We start from the raw sequence: 13,177 nt of genomic DNA, 5'->3' as shown, positions 1-13,177 counted from the left end.
CAACCTGCCAGGAGAGTTGACTTGCTATTTTACATTATGCTGTTTGGGCCACTGGAACTGGTTCTCTAAATATTTATAGTTGCAGCTCAAACTTTTCTAGTTCATGGATTTTTGCAATTCCTTCAAAGAAGGACAGATTACAATTGCTCACCTTATGATCCATGGTTTCAGACTCTTAGAAACATGACAGCAGATAAGGGCTGAATGGCCTATCCAGTCTGTCCATTCCCAGTAACCACTAACTCCTTTCCTAAGAGATCCCACATGCCTATCCCAAGCTATCTTAAATTTCAACACAGTCTTTGTCTCCACAACCTCCACCGGGAGGCCATTCCATGTATCCACCACCACCCTCTCCCTGAAAGAGTATTTTATCTAAGCCTATTTCCTCTTAACTTCATGCTATGCCCTCTCACTCCAGAGGTTTCCTTCATTTGAAAAAGGCTCATCTCCTGTACAGTAATGCCACTGAGGTATTTAAACATCTCTATCATGTCCCCTCTCTCCCAGCGTATACATGTTGAGGTTGTTGAGCCTGTCCCTATATGTTTTATGACAGAGACCACGTGAACACAATTGCACCAGGGCTTGCTCTTAGTCTTCCATTTTTGGTGGGCAGGGGGAAGGGGAGAGAGATTTATATGTTGGCCAGATGATGACCCAAAGCAGTTGGACTCTGGTTCTTCTATGATATATAATGACGAAGAGGTGCAATATTTTGCTCTTGAATGAGGTGTGTGTTTGGGATGTTTGCATTGCTCCATTTATTGTTCATCATATCTAGATGAGGCTCTAGGAGGGTTGCAGTACATTTCCTAAAATGGGGACTGGAAATTGAGCTGTGAGGCACACTAAGGTTTTGGCTGATAAATATATTGTCAAGAAAACATGTAGCTTCCCTTGCTATTTGAATATCCCTGCAAACGAGTGATGGCAGAAGAGGGTGCTGAGTGATACCAATAGTTTCAAAGCTTCCATGATGATGCGTACCACATTATGAACTGGTGAACTGCAATGCAAAAAAGCAAGCAAGGTCTGTGCTACAGAACTTCAATAATTAACCTGCAGCAGTGCAGTTCAGTGCACTAAGTTAATAATTCACTTCCAGTGCTAAAACGTTTGAAAATAGATTTAATTTGATTCAAGTTAAAAGAGTGTTTTTAAAGGTCCCACAGCATTAAAGCAAAACTAGACACAGCACAAAACACATTCTTTTAAGTATAAATTCACATTCTTTTTTTAATCTGCAGAAGTCAGCTATCAAAAAATCTCAGTAACAGAACAGTAAAAAGTTCTGGGTAACTGCCATTTGAAAGCAGTTAATAGTTTATTGAACGACACATGATAACCATAGTATCATGACAGAGGAAAAGAAACGCTGGGCACTTACAATCAGGAGTCAAATTCATTGAAAAGCGGATGAGCAGTGGGTAGTGAATCATGATCTCAGACCCAGCAGCCTGTAATAAAGTTACTATGCCTGAGAATGTTATCTTGGATCAATGTTTTTTCAGACTAAAAGCTAAGGGTCTTTGCCACATACATTCTTTCCAATGAGATCCCACATCTTTTCCCTGGGGAGAGAACATTCTTTCCATTTTGACAAAATCTCTGTATCCAAAGGACAAAGCAGACCACAAGCTGTTGGATTGTGCAAGTCATGATTCTCCAATAACAACTGGATTTATTTTTTGGGAAGAAATAGACTATTGTGTATGTTGTTATGCCAGTGACAGTCTAAAATGATTTCCCTCTCTGTGTCTGTAAAAAAAAAAAAAAAGCCTCCCACAGGGCCATGTGTATAAATGAACCAGCATACCTCCATCAATCTGCCATGAGTGGGAAAGCGCGGGGTACACATGTAAGAAAAAAAAATCTAAATTTATCTCCTCACATACTTAACATCAATTGATTTCAGCAACTGTCATCTCAACGGAGAAAAAAAAAATCTTACATGTAATGCATAAGAAAGATTAATGTAGAAGAAACCAAATAATCTAAACATGCCCAGTGGAACTACAGCTCATGAGCAAAAAAAGGGAAATGATTCTGTTAATTGTTCAGACTTCTAAGTTCTGCAATTTCTGAGAGTTGTTCTGGTGGCCAAAACAGGCAGTTTATCATTGGGCATTTCCTTGATACTAGGTTATGACTGAAGAGACATTTTTCGAATCATGTAGTTCAAGATGCCACCGTTCTGGAAGTAGGTGAGCTCTACATCCGTGTCGAATCTCATGACAGCTTGAAAGGTCTTCCCAGTGTCCAGCTGTACAGGGGAAAAAGAGAGCGGGTGAAGCTTTTAACACTGAAAAGAAAAAATAACATTTTTCAGACTGCACCTGACAGCAACATTTGCATTTATTTTATAAGCATTCACAGACGTCTGTCATGGAAATGTACTGAAAGAACAGCCAGAAAAAAAGGTGGCGAGTCAACAAGCAGAGATTTGAAAGGACACTGAGGAGTGGAGATTGCTATCCAAACACAAAAACTGGCTTAACAGCAATGTACATGCCAAAAATATTTAGTTCTTAGGTTCTTCTTCAGATGCTGAATTATTCATCACCTTTGTCCCATTCGACCCCACTGAAGTCTATAGAGGAGGCAATTTTATAATTTAATAGTAGATTTTCCATCCATTTCCAATGAAAACCTGCTTAAAACTTGCTGGCAGGCTTCTGTAATATAGGCAACAGCACTACAAGCCATCAGAAGTGTCACAAACACCCCAGGGAACCAAAAGAGAGGCAAAAGGCACTAGCTCCCTCCCTCTATTCCTTCGGCAGGAGTCTGCACTTATTACATTTATAAAGGGCCTTGGCTTGGGAAGTTTCTGTTGGAGTACAGGGAGGTTATAAGAAACAAAGACCTCTTGCTCAGAATACAGATGTGTGTTCAAGTTACTTTAAGATTGGCCTTACTTTTGAAGTTCAGATGGAAGATGGTTGGGTTAAGGCCAAGCACAGACTGGTTGGGGTGTGAGGATATGTTAGGAGGGTGGATTGGGTGGGAAGGTAAGCAGGGTTGTGCAGTCGGTATACCAAACCTTTGACTCCAATTCCTCTATTTTTCTACTCTCCGACTGAGACGGATATTTTTTTGTTTTGGATATAAAGTACTGGTAAACATAACTTTAGATTCAGGTCAAAAGATATGTATATACAAGTATAAAATGATCAATTTACCACATATTATAATGTATTTTTATTTTGAAGTTGGAGTCAAAAGTCCAATTCCAAATTCGATTACAGCCCTGAAGGAAATCTAACGAATTGTATAAAAATGATTTTGTTCATATTGCTTGGCACTTGAGTTTTGTTCTTCAATAAAAACTATTTGATTAAAAGGGCCTAAATGCCTGGAATGTACAGCTACACGGCTAAATGTTATAAGGTATTCAAAAGCCATTTTATCTATCCATTAACAACTTTGCTTAATGCCTATTGGAATTGATGGTGAGCTCCCTCATTCCATGCGCCTAGCAGGGATTACTATCCTCCCCAAAGAGTAGAAAAACTCCACAGTATGTGGCTCATACTGGCTCATCTCCCTTCTAGGTATTGATTTTAAACTGTTTATCAAGATGTTAGTAAATAGAATATTGTCGACACAACCTAACCTTGTTCATAATGACCCAGTGGGTTAGAAGCAGACAATGTCAGAAGAGTCTTAAACCTGATCTCTTATATGCATGAGCCCTCTCTGATCTTATCAATGCAGAAAAAGCGTTTAACAGGGTCTATTGGACCTATATGTTTGAAGTACAACAAAGATACTTACCTGTAGCTGGTGTTCTCTGAGGACAGCAGGCCGCTTATTCTCACAAGTGGGTAACGTCATCCAACGGAGGCCCGGTGTGGACGCTGATTTGCTAGTACTACAGAAAGTTCTAGCAGCATCCCACCGTGTATGCTTTGGTGCTGTCCCACCTGACGCTCAAGCACTCAGTCAGGTGAAAAAGCATAAAGATTACAACCAAAAAACTCCTAGTGGAGGCGGGAGGGTAAGTAAGAATAATTGGCCTGCTGTCCTCAGAGAACACCAGCTACAGGTAAATATCTTTGCTTTTTCTCAGGACAAGCAGGCCATGTTATTCCCACATGATGGAATCCCTAGCTACCAAGCTCATCGAAAACAAGAAAGGTACGATAATGAAGTTTCAAAACATTGAGACCAAAGTCTCAATCAACCTGAAACTATATACATACTAGGTGTAGTTGCAGCCTGGAACAGAATAAGACAGGGCCTCTGAGGGTGAAACTGGATTCTAGACACTGAACAAATTCTGCAGAACTACCTGTCCAAACAGACTGTTGTGTCGGGTATCCTGATCCAAACAGTAGTGGGATGTGAATGTGTGGACTGAAGACCACATTGCAACCTTGCAAATCTCCTCTATGGAGGCTGATCTCAAGTGGGCAACCGATGCAGCCATGGCTCTAACATTGTGAGCTGTGACATGTCCCTCAGGAGTCAGCCCTGCCTGGGCATAAGCAAATGAGATGCAGTCTGCTATCCAATTTGAAAGTCTGTGTTGGCCAATGGCTACCTCCAACCTGTTGGGGTCAAAAGAAACGAAAAGCTGGATGGACTGTCTATAGGCTTTAGTCCACTCCAGACAGAAGGCTAAGGCTCGCTTGCAGTCTAAAATATGTAGTATACTCTCGCCAGGATGGACATGAAGTCTGGGGAAAAATGTTGGAAGAACAATTGACTGGTTAAGATGGAACTCTGACAAGACCTTAGGGTTCCCACCCCTGTTGGTCAGCATTTTACAGGACCAGGACACTGTACCAGTGACTTCACAGTGAGAATCCTGAAAGGTAACTTTAAAACCATACAAGAACATAAGACCTATGAAGTCAGAATGATTGAATATTTTAACACCCAACAGAAAGGACTTAACAAGGATCTGGGGTTCCTAGCCCATTATAAACCATAAAGCTGTATTTCTCTCCACCCCTCACCTATCCACACCCATCCTGTTAGAATATCAATGATATGCTTTGATGTCCCCATGCATACTTCCTACCCACCCCCCTCCTCCCACCCTGTCAGACTGTCATAGTAATGCTTGAATGTTTTCACTTATATACACTGTCAGCTAGCACATTTGCTTATTTCCGATCTGACGAAGAAGGGCAACCTTCGAAAGCTAATCAAGAAATGTATTAAGTTATGTCCAATAAAAAAGGTATCATCTTATTTTCTTTTCCATGTTTTATTTTGTTTGATTTCTATTCATAACCTTTTAAATAGGGTAAGGCGATGATCAAATATCTAGGAATTTACCAAATCCCACAGTGGTTCCATTTATATGGAACTAATTTTCCTCCCCTGTATGTTAAAGTTGTCAGGGATCTTGATAGATGGTCTAAATTACATATTTTCTGGATTGGTCATATGAGGGTTTTCAATATAAGAATTCTACCCAAATATCTTTATTTGTTCCAAATGCTCCCTATAGTTCTGTTTTATAAGCTTAACAAGATACTTACTGATTTCATATGGCAGAGGAGGCACACGAGAATGGCATGGCAGTATTTATACTACAGTGTAAATGAGGGAGGGTTACCACTTCCTGACATTATAAATACTATTTGGTGGCTCAGCTACCTGTAGTACTCTGAAGTACCAAAAATATGGGTTCAAACTGAACAAGCGATGGGTTTGTGTTGCACTAACTGGAAACTCAGGACATGTTAAAGGCTGTCCTAACTTTATTTGGGTTGTTATCCGAATACTGGATTGAGCATCACCACTATCCAGTGCTGAACCCAGATATTTAGTGCCAGCTACTATCAGATACTGCTTACAAATAAACAGATTTAATTCAGCTGTGGTGGCTGGCATTTACAAACAATGCTGACCTCCCCAGCTGAAAAAAGGCATGCTGTTTTTACACAGTACATGATATAGACAAAACCCAAACACAGAAGCAACATTTCAGGAACTAAGCAAACAATGTTAAAATAAAGTGTAAACAACTCTCCTTTTTGGCATTAGACTCTTGGCTTCTCATAAGTCCACAGAAATTATTAACAGACGAACTGGCACAGTGGCTTGCAGTCAATGCCATTCAATACCAGGTAGAATGGCAGGGTTCAGTCCTGAGCCAGGCCTCTCCTCTGGCAGGTTGAGATGGGAAAACTACTGTGTCAGCATTTGATTAACAGTGTGTCAAGAGCTGATGCTTATGTTAGACCACAGGAAAACTCTTCTGCCCAGACCTGAATTACCCACTGCTGTCTAGTTGCTGGCATGGCTCCACGTACCTTGATCTGGACTTGCATGCTTGGTGTGAGTTCTTTTGGAATGTTAATGGTGTAACGCTCACGTCCAGACAGCCCCAATATGTCTGCGTTCTCTCCTGGAAGGTACTGCAAGGGAATCACCCCCATTCCTACCAAGTTGCTGCGATGAATACGTTCGTAGCTCTCGGCAAGGACAGCTTTGATTCCCTGCAAAAATTCAACAGCATTAAATGTAGTTCAAATTCTTTGAGACTCACAATATTACCTTTGCCAGCTTGACATAAAAAGAATGGTTCTGTTCCAATACTTTGGTATGAAGAGATTTGGGGGGGGGGGGGGGTGGGGGGGGGGGGGAGAGAGAGAATGGCACAATTCCAGTTCTAAGTAATTTTCTATTTTGAATATTCATGATCAAAAGGAATATTTGAATCACAGCTTCACTGATCCAGGGATTCTACAACAGCATGAGACAACCTGAACTTTCTACATTTGTTTTTTTTGTTTGTTTTTTTTAATATGGATGCATAGTTTGTTCAACACTTCTCAGCAGCACCAAATGACTACATCTCGCTGCTTTTTGGCAATACCACCACCTTGTAATGCATCCAAGTGTTTAGTACTGTGCTTCCCAATCCTCTTCTAGCCAGTCATGTTTTCAGGATATCCACGATGAATATGAATAAGACAGATATGCATACACTGAAGACCTGTTGCATGCAAATCTCTTATATATAGCCATTTTGGCCATCTGAAAACCCAACTGGCCAGAGGTACCTCCAAGAGAGGGGATTACAATTACAATTGGAGTTAATATTCCACTACAAACCATTTTTGGATCAGTGCAGGTTATAATATAAGAATACTAACATCACTAAAAAAAAGTATATCATATTAAAATATAAATAATTATAACAATAATTAACACAATGTAAAAAATAGTGTAACACATTACATCAAATATTTTTGAAATAAATATGCATTTTAACAATTTATGAAATCTCAACTAACATGGGATCAATCTCAATTCTAATGGAAGAGAATATCAACTTTGAACAGATGGATAAACAAAGCCCACTGAATAAATACATTTAAATTTTACACTCTTAAGTGAAGGATATTGCAGAACATAAGAATCTTTTGATCAAAGAGAATGATTACTTGACATTACTGCAATTAAATTGATCATATACTATGGAGATTGTCCACACAATATCTTATGTACTAATATACAAAATTTAAACTGGCAGCGAGCTTCTATTGGGAGCAAATGAAGGCTTTTCAATAAGGGTGTACCACTATCTGATCTTCATTTACCATATATTAATTTTGCTGCAGTATTTTGCAGTACTTGTGAACACCTAAGAGATGTCTTCGAGCAACCTATATACTACAAGTAACAATAATCAAACTGTGACATCATCAGTTCTTGTACCACTAATTGAAAATGTTCCTGATTGAATAATTTTTTAATATGCTGTAGCTGAATAATTTTTTAAATATGCTGTAGTTGTCAAAATTTGATGAATACTCTCCGAATCAATTGCTTGATTTGATCAGTCATAGACAAATTATAATCCAATAATATCCCCAAAACTCTCGAAGTTGTTTCCAAGACAAATGGTTTACCTAGGGGCTCATTTTCAAAGTACTTAGACTTACAAAGTTCCATAGTCTAAGTGCTTTGAAAATATGCCTTCATGTGATCTACTAGGAGGGTCTTTTGAAGGTGATGTAACAAAGAGAACGTTGATCTTACCAATATTTAATTTTAATTTATATCGATTTACCCAGAAAATGAATTAAAATATGTTTAAGAAAAATAATGAGAATAATTCCTTGCTGCTCTGTGCCAGGAAAGTCTTCTGGCAAAATAAGACAGAGGAAATAGAATCAAAGCACACATGTGTTTCTGTTCAACAGATAATGTAACATATCATCAAACGTTCCCTTGACTTTAGGCAAAAGGCTGAGAAGCGATGTACCTAACAAAATATCGGAGATCAAGGATTTGGAGTCAATTAGACATGTGTTCACAATAATATCACTACTGTGCTGCCTTGAAAGAAGAAATTAGGTCTTATCTGCTAATTTGCTTTCCTTTAGTCCCTCCAGACTAGTCCAGAGAAGACTGAAAGGTTATACAATCCTATCAGCAGGTAGAGACTGAGAATTCCTGAGTGAGCCTATAACTGTCCTGTGCAATCCCTCGGAGAACTAGAGCCAGACCGAAACTAGTTTTTTTCAGTTTCAGCCGAAACTGAAACTGCCACCAAAATGGTTTATCCATTTTTAGCCAAAACTAAGTGCTTAAGTTTGGCCAGAACCAAAACCAAAACAATAGAAAAAGGCCTGAGTCTTGTTGTGTGAATGTATACTACCATCTTGCCCATAGCAGCAGAGTATATTTGACTGCTTGAAGCTGGAATGCGTAGAAGAGACTGGCTAAAGTAAATAAGCTGATTGAAGGTAAGTTACACTCTAAATATTATTTCAATGCAGACTCAGCCTTAAGTTGTTCACATTTTAAAACTGTTTTGCTAGTAAATATATTGAAGTTGAATCTCTTTGGATCTGGGTTCTGTTTGGTATTATTCTGATGCACTGATTGAGCTCTCGGGGCCATTTACTGAACGTTAGTGTCTTGCCCATAGCAGCAGCAGCAGTTAGAGCACACGTTTTGCTACTAGAGTCAAGCTGCTGCTGCTCCTTTTGTTGCCAGAGCAGGTGACCTGCTTCTTTTGCTGCTGGAGGTGAGCTCTTCTTCCGGGGCCAGGGAAGGGTTTCAGCACCCACTGTAAACATGAGAGCAATTTTAGCTGTAACTGATACCCCACAGAAAGTTTTTTTTTCCCAGAGTCGGCACCCAAGAAGCGTCGGCGCCGAGAGGATCGCTCACCCACGATACAGGAGGTGCCGATGCATCAGTCTCCTAGCAGCCCGATGCCTGCTTCCGAGCCTCCACGGATTCTGACACCGCCTGTCCCACTGACCCTGCAGCCTTCTCCGATGGCGGCTCTCGATGAGCGCATCTGGGCCTTGTTTCCAGAACTTCTGGAGGGACCGCTACATCAGTCAGCTTTGGTGTCAGGGGTGCTTGCACCTTCTGTACCATCTGCAGCAGTGGTGTCTGGCCCTTTACCTGTGGTGAGGTCCCCGACCGCAATGCCGCTTGCGGCATCGGTGTCAGCTGCCACCCAGGTCGACTCCCCTCCGACATCGGGGGAGGGAGCTTCACCGCAGTCGGACAGGGCATCGACCTCTCGACATCGCCATAGAGGGCATCGTTCCTCGGCGTCGAGGCAGGTCCAGTGTCAAAGCACCTTAACTCGGGTTTTATCAGACACTGAGCAGGAGCGTTCGTGGGAGTCAGATGAGGATCCCAGGTACTTCTCTTCTGATGAGTCCTTTGGGATTTCCTCTGATCCTTCCCCTCCACTAGAAAGGAGACTGTCTCCACCAGAGAGTCTGTCCTTTTCCTCTTTTGTCTAGTAAATGGCTACGGCTATTCCCTTCCCTGTGGAGGTTGAGGATGAGCCCAGGACTGAGATGCTCGAGGTCTTGGATTATTCTTCTCCACCTAAAGAGGCTGTGACAGTTCCTCTGCATAAGGTACTGAAGGAAGTCCTTATACGAAACTGGTCAGCCCCTCTGTCTGGCCCCATGGTCCCAAAAAAAGCTGAATCCCAGTATCGGATCCACGGTGAACCTGGGTTGATGAGGTCTCAGTTACCCCACAATTCCATGGTGGTGGACTCCGCCTTCAAGAGAGCCAGGAGAACTAGAGACTATGCTTCTGCTTCGGCACCCCCAGGCAGAGAAGCTAGGACTCTTGATTCTTTTGGGAGGAAGACGTATCAGGCCGCTATGCTCTCTGCCAAGATCCAGTCATACCAGTTCTTCACGAGCGTACACTTGCGGAACTCGATACGTCAACTGTCCAGCTTGGTTGAGACACTCCCTACGGAGCTGGTCAAGCCTTTTCGCCAGGTGGTCAAGCAGCAGAAGGCGTGTCGCAAATTCCTGGCCAGGGGTACTTTTGACAGTTTTTACGTGACATCCAGAATCGCTGCTCAAGGTATAGTGATGCGCAGACTCTCATGGCTGCGTGTCTCTGACCTGGATCATTCTGTCCAGCAGTGGATGGCGGATTTTCCTTGCCAGGGGAACAATCTTTTTGGAGAAAAAGTAGAGAATCTAGTTGACCAAATCAAGAAGCATAACGATGCTATGGATTCTCTCTCCCACCGGGCGCCTTCTGCTACTGCCTCCTCATCTAGGAGGTTTCTTGGAGGGAGGAGGAGTGCCCCCATACCTACTCTAGGTGTAGGTACACTCCTGCTTCTCAGCAGCCTACCCAGGCTCAACCCCAGCGCACTTGTTCTCGTCAACAGCGTGCGACTAAGGCCCATTCTGCTCCCCAGAAAAAGCAAGGGACGGGCTTTTGACTGGCTCCAGTTCAGCAGGCCTCTCATAACCTCCAACTGGTGGGTTCATCAAATAGTCCGGTTAGGATACACTCTCAATCTGGAATCCGAACCTCCAAATTGCCCACCAGGAGCTCAATCTTACAGTTCACAGCACAAACAGGTACTTGCAGAGGAACTCTCCGCCCTTCTATAAGCCCAAGCGGTCAAACCCGTTCCACCAGGGGAAGAAGGACTGGGATTCTATTCCAGGTACTTCTTTGTGCAAAAGAAACCAGGGGGATGCATCCCATCCTAGACCTAAGGGACCTGAACAAATTTCTAGTTTGAGAAAAGTCCAGGATGGTTTCCCTGGGCACCCTTCTTCCCATGATTCAAGAGAACGATTGGCTATGCTCTCTGGACTTAAAGGATGCTTACACACACATCTCGATACTTCCAGCTCACAGGAAGTATCTTTGATTTTGGCTGGGAACTCAGCACTTTCAGTACTGTGTGCTGCCTTTTGGTCTGGCGTCTGCACCCGGAGTATTCACAAAGTGTCTAGCTACGCAGACTGGGAGTACATGTGTTCCCTTATCTCGACGATTGGCTGGTGAAGAGCACCTCGAAGGCAGGCGCTCAGCAGTCCATGCAAATTACTATTCAGGTGCTAGAACTACTGGGGTTCGTAATCAATTACCCAAGTCCCATCTCACTCCAGTCCAAAAGTTGGAATTCATTGGAGCCCTGTTGAACACAAAGACAGTTCGAGCTTATCTTCCCGAGGCAAGGGCAGACAACCTCCTGTCCCTGGTGTCCATAGCTCGAGCATCTCAACAGGTCACGGCTCGGCAGATGTTGAGGCTTCTGGGCCACATGATCTCCACAGTTCATGCGACTCCCATGGCACGCCTACACATGAGATCGGCTCAATGGACCCTAGCTTCCCAGTGATACCAAGCTGCGGGGAGTCCAGAGGATGTAATTCAACTGTCCACCGACTTTCGCAATTCTCTTCAGTGGTGGACGATTCGATCCAATTTGACCTTGGGACATCCAATCCAAATTCCTCAGCCACAAAAAGTGCTGATGACGGATGCATCCTTCCTGAGGTGGGGAGCTCATGTAGATGGGCTTCACACTCAAGGAGCCTGGTCCTTTTGGGAAAAAGGTCTTCAGATCAATATCCTGGAATTGCGGGTGATCTGGAATGCTCTAAAGGCTTTCAGAGATCGGCTGTCCAACCAAATTATATTGATTCAGACAATCAGGTTGGCATGTACTACACCAACAAGCAGGGGGGCACTGGATCTCGCCCTCTGTGTCAGGAAGCCATCCAGATGTGGCTTTGGGCTCACCGTCACGGCATGTTTCTCCAAGCCACTTATCTGGCAGGCGTAAACAACAGTCTGGCCGACAGGTTGAGCAGGATAATACAACCTCGCAAGTGGTCACTGAACATGGGTGTAGTCCGCAAGATCTTCAAAGCGTGGGGCACCCCCTCGGTGGATATTTTTGCCACTCAGATCAATCACAAGGTCCCTCAGTTCTGTTCCAGGGTTCAGGTCCACAACAGACTAGTGTCAGATGCTTTTCTCCTGCATTGGAGGACAGGCCTTCTGTATGCGTATCCTCCCATAACTCTGGTGGGGAGGACTTTGCTGAAACTCAAGCAAGACTGCGGAACCATGATCCTGATTGCACCCTTCTGGCCGCGTCAGATTTGGTTCCCTCTTCTTCCGGAGTTGTCCTCTGAAGAACGTTGGAGATTCGAGTGTTTTCCAACCCTCATCACCCAGAACGAGGGGTCGCTTCTGCATCCCAACCTCCAGTCTCTGGCTCTCACAGCCTGGATGTTGAGAGCTTAGAACTCGCCTCCTTGGGTCATTCAGAGGGCGTCTCCCGAGTCTTGCTTACTTCCAGGAAAGATTCCACGAAGAGGTCTTACTCTTTTAAATGGAGGAGGTTTGCCATCTGGTGAGACAGCAAGGCCCTAGATCCTCTTTCTTGTCCTACACAGACCCTGCTTGAATACCTTCTGCACTTATCAGAGTCTGGTCTCAAGACCAACTCAGTAAGAGTTCACCTTAGTGCGATTAGTGCTTATCATCACTGTGTAGAAGGTAAGCCTATCTCTGGACAGCCTTTAGTTGTACGCTTCATGAGAGGTTGGCTTTTGTCAAAGCCCCCTGTCAAAGCTCCACCGATGTCATGGGATCTCAACGTCGTTCTCACCCAGCTGATGAAAGTTCCTTTTGAGCCACTGAATTCCTGCCATCTGAAGTACTTGACCTGGAAGGTCGTTTTCTTGGTGGCTGTTACTTCAGCTCGTAGGGTTAGTGAGCTTCAGGCCTTGGTAGTGCATGCACCTTATATCAAGTTTCATCATAACAGAGTAGTCCTCCACATGCAACCTAAGTTCCTGCTGAATGTGGTGTCGGAGTTCGATCGGAACCAGTCAATTGTCTTGCCAACATTTTTTCCCTGTCCTCATACCCGCCCTGGCAAAAGCAGTTT

The 13,177-nt window shown here is 43.3% G+C and overlaps 1 protein-coding gene across 1 annotated transcript in view; it reads right to left on the bottom strand.

The window, feature by feature from the left end:
• Positions 1-1,724: 1,724 nt before the first annotated feature.
• Positions 1,725-13,177, bottom strand: part of LOC115459123 (cytoplasmic aconitate hydratase-like) — a gene marked incomplete at its 5' end in the record, with an annotated part of 87,054 nt that continues 75,601 nt past the window's right edge. The window contains 2 exons of the mRNA XM_030188993.1: positions 1,725-2,266; positions 6,276-6,461. Of these exons, the coding sequence (XP_030044853.1) occupies positions 2,147-2,266; positions 6,276-6,461 (306 nt within the window). The remainder of the gene's footprint in view (positions 2,267-6,275; positions 6,462-13,177) is intronic.

This window comes from Microcaecilia unicolor, unplaced genomic scaffold (assembly GCF_901765095.1).
Source record: "Microcaecilia unicolor unplaced genomic scaffold, aMicUni1.1, whole genome shotgun sequence".
In the NCBI taxonomy this organism is placed as follows: Eukaryota; Metazoa; Chordata; class Amphibia; order Gymnophiona; family Siphonopidae; genus Microcaecilia; species Microcaecilia unicolor.
This window is presented reverse-complemented; position numbering and strand designations above follow the sequence as displayed.